Genomic DNA, 12,070 nt, shown 5'->3' with positions numbered 1-12,070 from the left:
TTTGGCATGGGAAATTGATTTTATTGTTAAAAGCCTGAAATAATTGGCAAGGCCAAATGAATACTTGTACTATGTTTTGGTAAGGTGAAGATTAATGCATATTATATGTTTGTAATGTGTTAAAGGTTTACATTTGTGGTGTAGTTACCAATAATCTTTACATTTCAAATACAAGGGAAATAGATACTGCTTTAAAAAAATCAATTTGGCTAAAAAAGTATTAAAGAAAGTGTCTGTTCCAATTTTAAAATGAACATGAACTCGACTGCAGTTAAGATGATAATCAATAGCCCTAAAACACGTACATTTGAATCACTGAGTCACCTTGAAGAGGAGTAAAGTTAAAGATTGGATTGTTTTTCTTATTTTTTTTCCATTGCTAAATTTGAAATCCATAAGAGATGTTTGTGGCGTGGGATGTTGTTGTAACTGAGGCATTGAAAGTGAGGTGTTCTGACTCTTGTTTATTTCTGAAAGCAAACCCAGGGACAGTCATTTGTATGTGGAAGTATTCCAATGACATCTGCTCCAGTCACTCAATTTAGTAACAACTGTGCGGCAGCAGGCATGTTTTTGTAAGAGGCAGAATCTTTGTACCCTGAATGTACATTACTAGAACTCAGTGGTAGCATATAAAGTTAATTTGATGTTTTGTTTTTTTCATAGAACACATTAATATTAACACATTTTGGTAGAATATTATACTTTCAGCAACCAGTCTGCCTTTTCTCCAGACTTGAAAGGAAAACTTTTATATATAATTTAAAATATAAAAAGCGAACACAAATAATTTTTCTTAGTTTTATGAAGATGACCTTGATTATTGCTCTCAGTATTCATGTATCAGCTTTTTGAATTTGTTGCTGTCAGTGTGTTCTATGATAGCAAGCTTGTTCTAAAGGAATAAACAGTATATATATTTTTATTTTTAATGAAGGTGAACGTAGCACAGGGATCAGCAACCTTTGGCACGCAGCCCGTCAGGGAAATCCTCTGGCGGGCCGGGACAGTTTGTTTACCTACAGCGTCCGCAGGTTCGGCCGATTGCACTGGCCGCAGTTCGCCGTTCCAGGCCAATGGGGGCTGCGGGAAGCGGCGCGGGCCGAGGGATGTGCGGATGCTGCAGGTAAACAAACCGGCCCGGCCGCCAGTGGATTGCCCTGACTGGCCGCGTGCCAAAGGTTGTCAATCCCTGATGTAGCAAACCACATCGCAATTAAATTGCATGAACTGTTTTACAAGTATACATTATGATGTTTTCTGATTAATACTATGTTAAAGCCAACAGTATAATGTGGAAATGCAATCAATTTCAGCATTTATTATTACTAGCTTTTATTATTAATGTTTATACATTTAGTTCAAAGCCTGTAGGCCTCTAGAAGGGAAAAATGCTGTGCCACCAAATAGCATATAATGGTGTGATATAAGTATCCGAGCACTGTTAACAAGGAGTGCGATGTGAAAAAAGCACAGATTTAAAAAAATGGTATCATGGGATAACTAGTAAATGTTATTTAAGAACAATTCCTGTTCTCTTCCAGAACCATTACAGACTTTTTATTTTTTGAGGTGAGACTGGTAGGGAGAACAGAAGCAAATTCAAAGATCACCCAATGACACTGCACACAAAAATAAACAAATCACATTTGCAAAAGATTGCATAAGGTTTTAGCCACTGAGCTGCTAGTAACTTTAATGGAAAGAACTAACTGAGTCTAAGGATAGAGTAGTGCGAACACTTAGATAAATTTATTGGATAAAGTAAAGTATACTTAGATAAGTACAACCTGATAGGGTCAAACGAGTGTGACACCTACAAGATATGTTTTTCTAGCCCATTAGAGTTCATAGAAAAAAGTATTAACTTGGGAATGAAAGGTGACCCAGTGATCATAATTTACTTGGATTTTCAAAAAGCTATTGATCAAGGAAATAAAAAGCCACCTTGTAGAGGGCAAAGTTCTGTGATGGATTAAAACTTTGTAGGCTAAAATGAGTTGCAGTGAATGACTGCTCCTTACAATGGAGAGGGATTACCTGCCCAGGGTTTAATGTGGATCACTGTTATTTTATAGATTTATTAATCATTCGTGAGAGGAAGGGACAGTAAGTTGGTGAGCTTTTGTTGTTAATAAATTGTTAGAGAATTGAGAGATGGATTTAAAAGCACTGACTGATCAGGCAGCACGAGGTCAGAGTGAATTAAATTGGGATACGTGTAGGGTAGTGAACATTGCCAAAACTGCCTTAACTTTATAATACAGTAAAACCTGCCAAGAGCGATCACTCATGGACGTTAGCAAAAGTGGTCACTTGTAAAAGGTGGTCTCTCTTCAAAGGTTTACACACCAGAGAGCGGGAGTGTTCCGCAGCCTCTGCAAGTAGTCACACGTGACAGGTGGTCTGTCTTCAGAAGTAGTCACTAAGGCAGGATTTACCCTATATGCTGATGAGCTCTGAGGGGAGAGGACAGCCCCCAGTTGCCTTCTTTTCCTCTTTTGCTTCCAATAAAGTGGGAAGGAGGTGGATCTAAGTACTATCTTCTTCTCAGCACAGACCCACGGTAGGGCTCAGTACTGTAGAAAGCATGCAAGCAGAGGCAGTAGCTGTTGTAGGAGTAGTCTTTGAAGAGGAGGGAACCTAAGGGGCCTTTCTAACAGCTCTTGCATACCCATTTCACTGTAATCTTAGTCACTGGGTTACTTTCCATTTCTACGCTAGCCTAAACAGAGCTGTTCTGGGGCACTGAGAACCCCCTGCAGGAGCAGGAGGAGGAGCACCAGCAGTAGCCAATCATAGCCAATCATAGGTGGCTTAGCTTGGTTTCATGATGCTACTAAGTGCTAGTGCACAGGGTGGTGCTTCAGCACTGTCCTGGCCCCCTGGCACTGGGAATTTTGAAGCCTTTCTAATCTGCACCTGTACACTCCCACTCTCAGTAAGGTTCTGCTATACTCTGTCAGAGAGGTGTTGAGTATTAGCACACAAATTATAACCGAGTTGCCATTGCTTGAGCTTCACTAGATTGATATTGTACATTCAGTTAATGTTGTATGTCAGAAAGTTAATTTTAAATAGATGCCAAAGAGGCTCGTCTTCACTAGCAAATTGTATTGAGTTGGAAGGTAACCTTGAGAAGTTAGCTAAGTTGATGCTGACCGCAACTTTGCAGTCTGTATAGCCAGGGACACATGTTCTACATGGAGTTAGATGGTCATGGATAAACCCTAGGCTCTAATTTGGGTTTATCCATTAATGTCGTGTCCCTCTCTACACAGACTGAAAAGTTGTGGTCAGGATCTTCTTAACACGACTCCTCAGGGTCATATTCCAACTTGATGTAATTTGCTAGTGAAAACAAGCCCCCAAGGTATGCAAAATAAATTGCTTATCTGCAGTCATAATGAACTGTGAGATACTAATTAATGGAATATGTTTGATTGTATGGTTGTCTTTTTAATTCAGTTCAGTAAAGTGGAGGACTGGTTTTACAGCTATTACCACCTCGCTTACAAAATATAATATTTTAGTTATAGTTACAGTAAGGAACATGAAAAACAAACCACCCCCCTTTCCTCCTCACTTCTTGTTTTTTTTTTCCCTCCCTTCCCTCCGTCCCATTTTTAGTGATGCCTTTCTTTTCCTTTCCACTCATATTTCATCAAGCTTTTCCCATTTACGTCTCTTTACCATGGGTAACTCTTCTTCACTTGATGAGGGTAAGGCTTTTTTCCATCTCTTTACTATCCTGATATTTACCTTAGCTAAGAATGAATAGCATGCATTCTGTGGAACTACTGTTGTGCATTTTGGTGATAGATATTTTCTAATTGCGAATGGGTAGATAGTGGACTGTGATGGAAAATATTGCACTATAATATTGCAACAGAAACAATTATTACAATTTCTTATAAACCCTCTCTATGGAATTTTATTGGGTTATCTGATGTATATGTTTTATGCGTACACTATCAATCAACACCTGGATTCTGTTTATCAGGTCTTTATATTCAAATGGTGCCATCATAAAGTATAATACATACATTTCATTGTGGCATCATTACATATTACACAACAGAAGGACCATTTAGTAACATCTTTGAACTGTTATCTAGTGTGAAGTAAAATATATAAAGTGGGGTTGTCAAAAACACCCATTGACTTTCAATAGACTCATGTACCTACGTCACTAAGGGTTTGCCTGCATGGGAAATATTTCCAGTTATACCAGTATAATATATATAATTCCATCTGTGGATACTCTTATTCCAAAATAAAAGTGGCCTGTTTCAGCTGAGCTTAAACCAATTCCAAAGCAACATAAGCTAAAGCAGAAAAAGGCACTCTTATACCAGTGTTACAGACCTCCTGGAGCTTGGACTCTCTGTCTGATACCCTTCTTGGAAGTGGGACACTATGGTCCAGCCACCCTGGTCTCCCAACACTTCCCAGGAGCTAAAGCACACCCCTTTCCCAGAGCTCAATCCTCATGGGCACTCTAGTTTATAATTTAACCCTTGATTGTTTTAGGCCAGGTCTACACTACAGACCTATACCTGTATAACTAAGTTGCTCAGGGGTGTGAAATATCCACACTGCTGACCAACATAGTCATACCGACCTAACACCCCGCATAGACAGCACTACGTTGGCGGGAGAGCTTCTTCCATTGACATAGCTACCGCCTCTTGGGGAGGTGGATTAACTACACCAGTGGGAGAGCTCTCTTCTGTTGGGGTAGAACCTCTTCATTACAGCACTACAGCAGTGCAGCTGCATCAGTGCGCCGATGCAGCGTGCTAAGTGTAGCTTTGCCCTGACTTTGGATTTCTAAATCATTCACTCTTTACTTTATACAGCACAAAAGATATATACAGATCAATGCAAACTAAGATACCCTGTGGGCAATTCTTTGCCTCAATTTCCTCAACACTCTTGAGCAGTGGTCCCCAACCTTTTTGTGGCCAGTAGCACGTTCATGTTTTCAGAAGAGTGTGGCGGGCACCAACAGTTTTTCAAGGCTTATTTTGTATTTGTACATTAAATAATACAAAAATCATATTTAATATTACATAATATATGAATCCATAAGATAAAAAAGGTAATTTTACATGTAATAGGTATTAATTAAATTATTCGGCAATTACTCTTTCACCTTACCATGTGAATTTGCTCTTTTTTATCTACCTGTAAGAAAAATAAAGTAGTTTTTACAAAATAAATATCAAACATTCGGTCCATTCTGCAGAGGCGGAGCGTTTTGTTTGTTTGTTTGTTTTTGGTGGCAGTTCTGGGCAGTGCAGAGAGAAGCCTGAGAGAATCCACAAGGACAGAGAACACCGGTGCCCGCAGCACTTTGTCCCCAGCAGGCACGGGGCCCTGGCTTCTCTCCCCTGCTGGGCACTAGGCAGGCCCCGCGCCTGCTGGGGACAGAGAGCACCAGCGCCCGCAGCCTGCAGCCCCGGAGTTCTCTGTCCCCGGCAGGCGCGGGGCTGCGGCTTCTCTCCCCTGCTGGGCACTAGGTGGTCACACATAAATGCCCTGGCGGGCGCCACCGCATTGGGGACCACTGCTCTTGAGCATTCTTTGAGATTTGGTCAGTGTTTTTTCAGAGTTTCACGTCCCCTCTCCTGGACCTCTCTCGTCCTGCTCAAGCGTCTCTTCTGAAATCATAGAGACTCCTTCCACTCCTGCCCAAGCTCCCTTTGCATTTCTGACCCTCCCACTCTCTGTGGTTTTAAAAGCCAGCTCTAATACCTTGGTTCTTTACTCTTATTTTCCTTCCATTTTGCACACAAGTTGGAAAGAACTGGTTTTTCACCTAGGTTGGAACAACCCCATTGTTCTGTTAGGGTAGACTTATTCAGTTGTTGATGGTCCTCAATGATTGTCCCATTCAGAAGCAGACACCCTGGCACCAGTCCCCCTCTCCTTACCACAAGAAATATGATGCAAGAATACAGCAAAGTCAGCCATACGGGTATAAACATACAGAGGGGCCATAGCATCAAACAGAATTCAGACAGTGTACATAGACAGGTCTCCCAAACCACCACAATTGGAATAAGAGGGCCACTAGGGGAAGTTATACTGGTATAACTATAGTGGTTTAAATTCAAACCTTGTATATATGGCAAAGTACCAGTACAAGGTAAGGCATTTTTTCTTAAAAATTCCACCCATAGTTCTTAGATCCTGGACCAATAAACGTCAGTCTACTAGCCCTCAGAAATATGATCTATTTTATAACAATGATAATTTTTGAGGGCTAGTAGATTGACAAAAGAAAACTGCTAGCAAATTTGGTAATTTAAAGGATAAAGCTCTAATTTTAAAAGTTTTATGGATTTGAACTATGTAATTTAAACTGTAATCTGCCAGTAAATACTGTTAAAATATATACAGCAGAATCACACAATAATCCACACAAAATAGTAGTCTCTGTACCCCCCATCAAATAATGGACTGCATGTACACAGTATTGCCAACCCCAAATGTTCAAAAATCATGAGTCAGGTTCACCAAAAATCATTAGATTGGCTTTAAAATCATGAGATTATGTACAAATGATACATTTGGTGTTTTTTTTTTTAAATATGCCTTCTGCTTTTTGAGCCTTCACTGGGAGTCACATTTTGAAGCTTTCTCCACAGCAACAAGGGCTAGAAACTTACTTTTACTTTAAGAATGAAGGCTAAAATCCACTTGACTCCAGGAGCTGAGAGTTGGCAACACTGCGCACAGTTCATGCATGCATCTAAGAGAACACAATCTGTTTCAATGTTTATCCTGTCTTTTTATACACTTTGCTCTGTAGGATCTTAGCTATCTCTAATATTACTAACAAAAGACACCTAAGTACTCATTGATTGCTGCTGAAAAATGTAGCACTGGCATGAGATTTATTAAGAGATATTCTATAAGGTAACAGAAGAAAGCTCTTTTTTCAGAGCTGTGGGGAGATATGATCTTGAAATATAGTAAATCAGTAGTTCTCAAACTATGGTCTGAGGAACACCTGCTAGCGAGTGATGGAGAGCTGACTGGCACATGCTGCCAGCTCTGCTCCTTTTTTTCCACATGCTAAATTGCATTAAGACAGTTAAAAATACACTTATAAGCTCTTTTCCTCGTAATGAATATCTAGTTGCCACAGTGCTGATATACATTCATAAATGGGAGGGGAGATGGTCAGTGTGGAAGGGAGGGGAAGTGGCAGTGAAATGATTTCCCTCATAAGATATGGTCCACACTATGTAAAAAGTTAGAGAACCCTTGAAGAAAGAGTTATGAAACAGGTAGTCCTGGGTTTAAATCCCAGGTAAATCATTAGCTCATTTTGTGACTTCAGGCAAATAACTAGACCCCTTTGTTCCTTGGCAATCTCATCTGTAAAACTTGGAAAAAGTAGTACTTCACTGAATACCAGATGCTGAGGGCAAAATGAGAGTTATAGCGAAGAGAAATCCACCTTAGGTTGGCATCCCCCAACACAATGCTGTACATATTCATTCTAACACAGTTATAGAAAGCAGCCAGAATTAATAGAATTTCAGTGGTACATTAAGCTGAAATACTTACGTTAGCTAACTGAGGATTACCCATAACCATAGCTTTGAATTGTAAATATTGTAAGCAGGGAGATAATAATAATCCATGAAATAATTAATTAACTCCCTAGCCCTACAGGGCAAGGAAAATGGTAAAACAGAAATGTAAACCACTCTCTATGTGTGTCAAGTTGTCTAAAAGCAACATACCCATTTCTTCTAGCTTAGCTCAGTTTTCTTGACCTCTAAATACTTGCGCGGCATCTTCTGAATCTTTAAAAGTAAAAACTTGATGAGAGCACTGACCCAGAGCTTTGCAGGGTACCATACGGCAACTTTCAGCATTCAGTTTTCAACTATCCAGGATTCAAGATAAAATCTGAAAAGGCAGATATTTACTTTAGAAAAGAAAGTAATCTAATTACTGTCTATTGGAGCCTTTGGTATCCAAATCCTTTGTACCAAAAGCAAGAGACTGAGTTGGCAGAAGTCTCACATATAATCCATGTTATTCTAAATGTAGTAGATTTAGAAACAGGAAGCTTTCCTGATAAAATTGAATGAATCAGATCTGAACTGGAGTTCAAATGGAGTCAGTTTGCATTTCAATGTGGACAGGGATCTGCTACTCCGACTCATGCTAAGAAACCAATGCGGGACTCCTTCCCAGAGTAAGGTACTACTCAGGATGAGTAAAGGGTGGGAGAATCTGGCCTGTTGTATAGAAATACATAGATAATAATCTTAGTTTTCTCAGAGTCCTCAACAATACTTAGGTTCTTCATTTTTTTAAATTAACAACTGTATTTACTGTATTTGCATTAATTAACATACAACATATTTCATCAATCTCTATCTCATCCGCCATATATGGACTTTTCATGTTTATTTTCTTTCAAAATTTCAGTATCCATGATACTATAAAAATATGGATTCTACTATCTATTGATCACTTTTCATTATTAATTTTCAAGGTGAAATCACTTTGCTTGTTTCTTCCAAAGCACCAACGAGCTGAATCCAAAGGAAGAAGAAGAAAAAAAGAAAAAAACAAACAAAAACTTATGAAACAAGCTTAAACCCCTCACCTATTTCTTGTCAACTCAGTAATTTTTAAATTGCTTAATGACTTCATTTTTTTTTTCCTTTTTGAGGAAAAAAAAATCCCTTGCAGGCTGAAAACTTGTATCCTAAGTTTTTTCACCTAGCTCTGTTTTGAAAACAATAACATTTTTACACACACACTCCTTAAAAGATATTGTAATGGGAAAACTACTCTTGATTTCCATGCCAATTTACCTGAGAATATTTCTTGCACAGCTGAGTTTTTCATTCTAACCAACTATGCTAGGACAGCAAACAGAACACTTTAAAGAAGATTGTGCTGCATTAGTACACTGCCACAGGATGGCTGGCCCTGTAAATGAAACAGGCCTGGTGTCAGAGCAGGTGCTCCCAGTTTGGCCAATTAAGAGAGTGGGGCAGCACCTGGGGCTATAAAAGGTCAGGGAGAATGTGGGGGAGGGGGAGTTGAGACCCTGTTTGAGAGAGACCTGGAAGTTAGGAGACTGGAGGCATTGTCTTGGGAAAGCTGCAGAGAGCAGAGGGCTCCCTGGAGGCCCTCCCTGGTGAGAGGGAGGGATTATCAGAAAGCCAGTGGTGGGGCTGGCCTGCTTCAAGAGCTAGTGCCAGCTGGCTGAAAAGGGCTGAAGTCAGGAGTCGGTGCGGTGGCTAGTTGGCCACTCTGCCAGAGCCTGAGCCAGGACACTGAAAGGGCTAGGGAGGCAGTGGAGGTGCTAGCTTGCTCACCTTCATGAGGCAGAAAGCCATGGCCAGAGAGAAGGTGGGAAAGACCTGAAGGCTGAGAGCAGAAGAAGGCCGTGTGAGGCCTATTGGCTCTCTGAGTCAGAAAGCTGCAGGTGGAGGGCAATGGAGGGTTGACGGTTGTGAGTGACCCGTGGTGAGGGAGACCAGAGCCACACTAGAGAGCTGGGGTGTGGTGTGGGACACCAGGGCTCTACTTAATATTGTGTCTGGACTATGGATGTGGGACTTGGTGTTTTGACTTATTTTATTATGGTTTATGTTCCTGGGGCATTCTTTTGTAATCAGTTAACCCCACAAGGGCCAACTGTACTCAAAAAGACTGTTTAGACTATTTCTGGGGACTCTGAGGGTGGGAAACTGAGGCAGGTGCATGTGTTATGCCACAGCCTGCTGCAGGAGGGCACTCCAGGCGGGGCTGCCTTATCACATACACTAAGGGACTATTCTGTTCTGGTCGGTCTTCCTGTGTCTCGCTGAGTCTAATGCATTACTATCCTCAATAGTGAAACATTGTTAGTGCAGTTATTTATCTGTATAATAGTTATTAGCTAGTTTTCAGTTAAGGAATTTGAAGATTTCATCTGAGTCTTAAGTGAAGCCTACTGCCAGGGCCGGCTCCAGGCACCAGTCCTCCAAGCATGTGCCGCCCTCCCCCGGCGCTCCGGCCGGCCGGCCAGGGAGAGCGCAGCCCCAGTCGGGCTCGCCGGGGAGAGCAGAGCCACAGCAGGCTCGCCACCCTCCCCCCGGCGCTCCGGCCGGTCGGGGAGAGCGGGGCCCTGGCCGGGCTCGCCGCCCTCCCCTGCCGCGCTCCCCGCCGGGGGGGGGGGGAGCGGCGGGAGGCTTTTTTGCTTGGGGCAGCAAAAAAGCCAGAGCCGGCCCTGCCTACTGCCCTGATCTTGGTTGGTGTCAGACTAGAGAAGGGAAGGGAAGGGCTGCTTGTGAGAAGAATTTGATCGTTTGCTACCACGGGCTGCTGAATGGCCTGCAGCACAATTAGCAAGACTTTGGATACAGTCACTGCTTCCTTTTACTGTTATGGCATCCAATGTTTCCCAGAACAAGGGAGGTGTACTGTACTCGGATGTAAAACCCCCAAATATAATCTTCCTTAGCTATCTATAAATACTGTTTTATAAGCACATGCCTGCATTAGCATTTAATGCTGTCATTTCTGCACGCCCCTATATAATGTGTGTACAATATATATCTCGTAAAGAGGAAACCTGGGTAAGAACATTGGGGAAAAAACATTGTAGCATTATATTTCATTGGCAAGAATAATCAGAAAAATAAGCCGGGTAAATAAAAAATTGACCCTAACTGTACAGCATTCTACACTGTGCATTCATACACCAACTCTGCTACCACTGAGACCTGGCTTTAGTTTGAGCAATTGAAATCTTTGTTTTTCTTGTACCAATTTAATTAATTTTTAATATAATTTGTTCTCTGTGTGTGAATAGTACTTTAGGGTCTGACTCTGAAGTGCTGATCACCTTGGAAAGGGAAGGATTTGAAAGAGATACAAAAAAGTCTAAATAAGATAAAAAAAAGGGCAAGGGAGTTCTATAAATGAGTTTGCTATTTTAGACTTGTACAAGTAAGAGTCCTTCTCTTTGGGCTCTGACTTACACTTTAATAGGATTTTATTTATAGTGTCAGTTGGGTTTTTGCAATCTCACTAGTTTGGCAACATATAACAGAAGTTAAATCTTTCCACCCTGTGCTCTCTTCTGTATTTCTCTGTTATAGTCTGTATTTCTCATATAGGCTGTTTGAACTATTTTTCTAGAGATCAGCTGTAGATTCAGAAACTTGAAAAACTGGGCTATTGCTAAAACCCTTCAGTCTATTTCTTGTTAATAGAACCTTTTCATAGAAGTCAGGTTTCACGATGGACAAAACTATTATAAGGCCCATCCAATTTTCTTAATAGTCTTTTTCATTCAGATGCTCACCGCTCTTACTGACTTCAGTGACACATGCATTCAGTGGCTGAATTTGACCCATATGTTTTTACATTAAAATGAACAAAATGTGAATGTTTGATTACTCTGATCAAATCTAGAAACATACATCTGATAATAATTCATGAGTAGGATCAGCAGTACTACACTTAAAAAATGGAGAGAGCTGACTTCATCAAATGTGATCCTTTTATATACTAACCAGCACTTTGAATTAATAACGTCCTCCTTTTTCATTGGTTGCTTTCCATCATAGTCCAATTACCTGTAGCATTTAATTATCTTTTATAAGAAAAAAGGAGAGAACAGTGGTGTTTTGTACAAAAGTCACAAGACAGAGAACAGCGAAGCTGTCAATGTGTTTTCTTGGTTCAGTGGTGGAAGAGATGGGAGTCAAGAGGGTCAGAATTTACCTTTATTCCCCATCTTTAAAACTTAGGGCAGAGTTTATATATAGAGTGTATATAGTGGTTAAAACAAATGTCATGGGTTCGAATTCAAGTTGGGCAACTCATTAACTGTGTGATCTTAGACAAGTCACTTAACCTCATCATCCCTTATCACTTCAGCTGGAAAACTGGATAGAAGTGGGGTATTACTGAAAATCAGATGGCACATTTGAACTAAGATTTCCAGAGAAAATAAATTACACCCGAACAAAAAGCAGCACTAGCACACAAAGGATAGGTTTCAGATATATGTTGGCTGATTGGACTTTTAAAG

General features: G+C 40.7%; 1 protein-coding gene across 5 annotated transcripts in view; it reads left to right on the top strand.

The window, feature by feature from the left end:
- LOC112108242 (SH3 domain-containing kinase-binding protein 1) overlaps positions 1–12,070 on the top strand; it is a 379,159-nt gene that overhangs the window by 347,810 nt on the left and 19,279 nt on the right. Inside the window, exon 14 of one of the 5 annotated variants that reach the window (XM_026648752.2) lies at positions 3,631–3,722. The exons of the other annotated variants lie outside the window; for them this stretch is intronic. Within the exon in view, the coding sequence (XP_026504537.1) occupies positions 3,631–3,722 (92 nt within the window). The remainder of the gene's footprint in view (positions 1–3,630; positions 3,723–12,070) is intronic. 5 annotated transcript variants of the gene reach the window in all.

Source organism: Terrapene carolina, unplaced genomic scaffold, assembly GCF_002925995.2.
Source record: "Terrapene carolina triunguis isolate 2854851 unplaced genomic scaffold, T_m_triunguis-2.0 Scaffold22, whole genome shotgun sequence".
In the NCBI taxonomy this organism is placed as follows: domain Eukaryota; kingdom Metazoa; phylum Chordata; order Testudines; family Emydidae; genus Terrapene; species Terrapene triunguis.
This window is presented reverse-complemented; position numbering and strand designations above follow the sequence as displayed.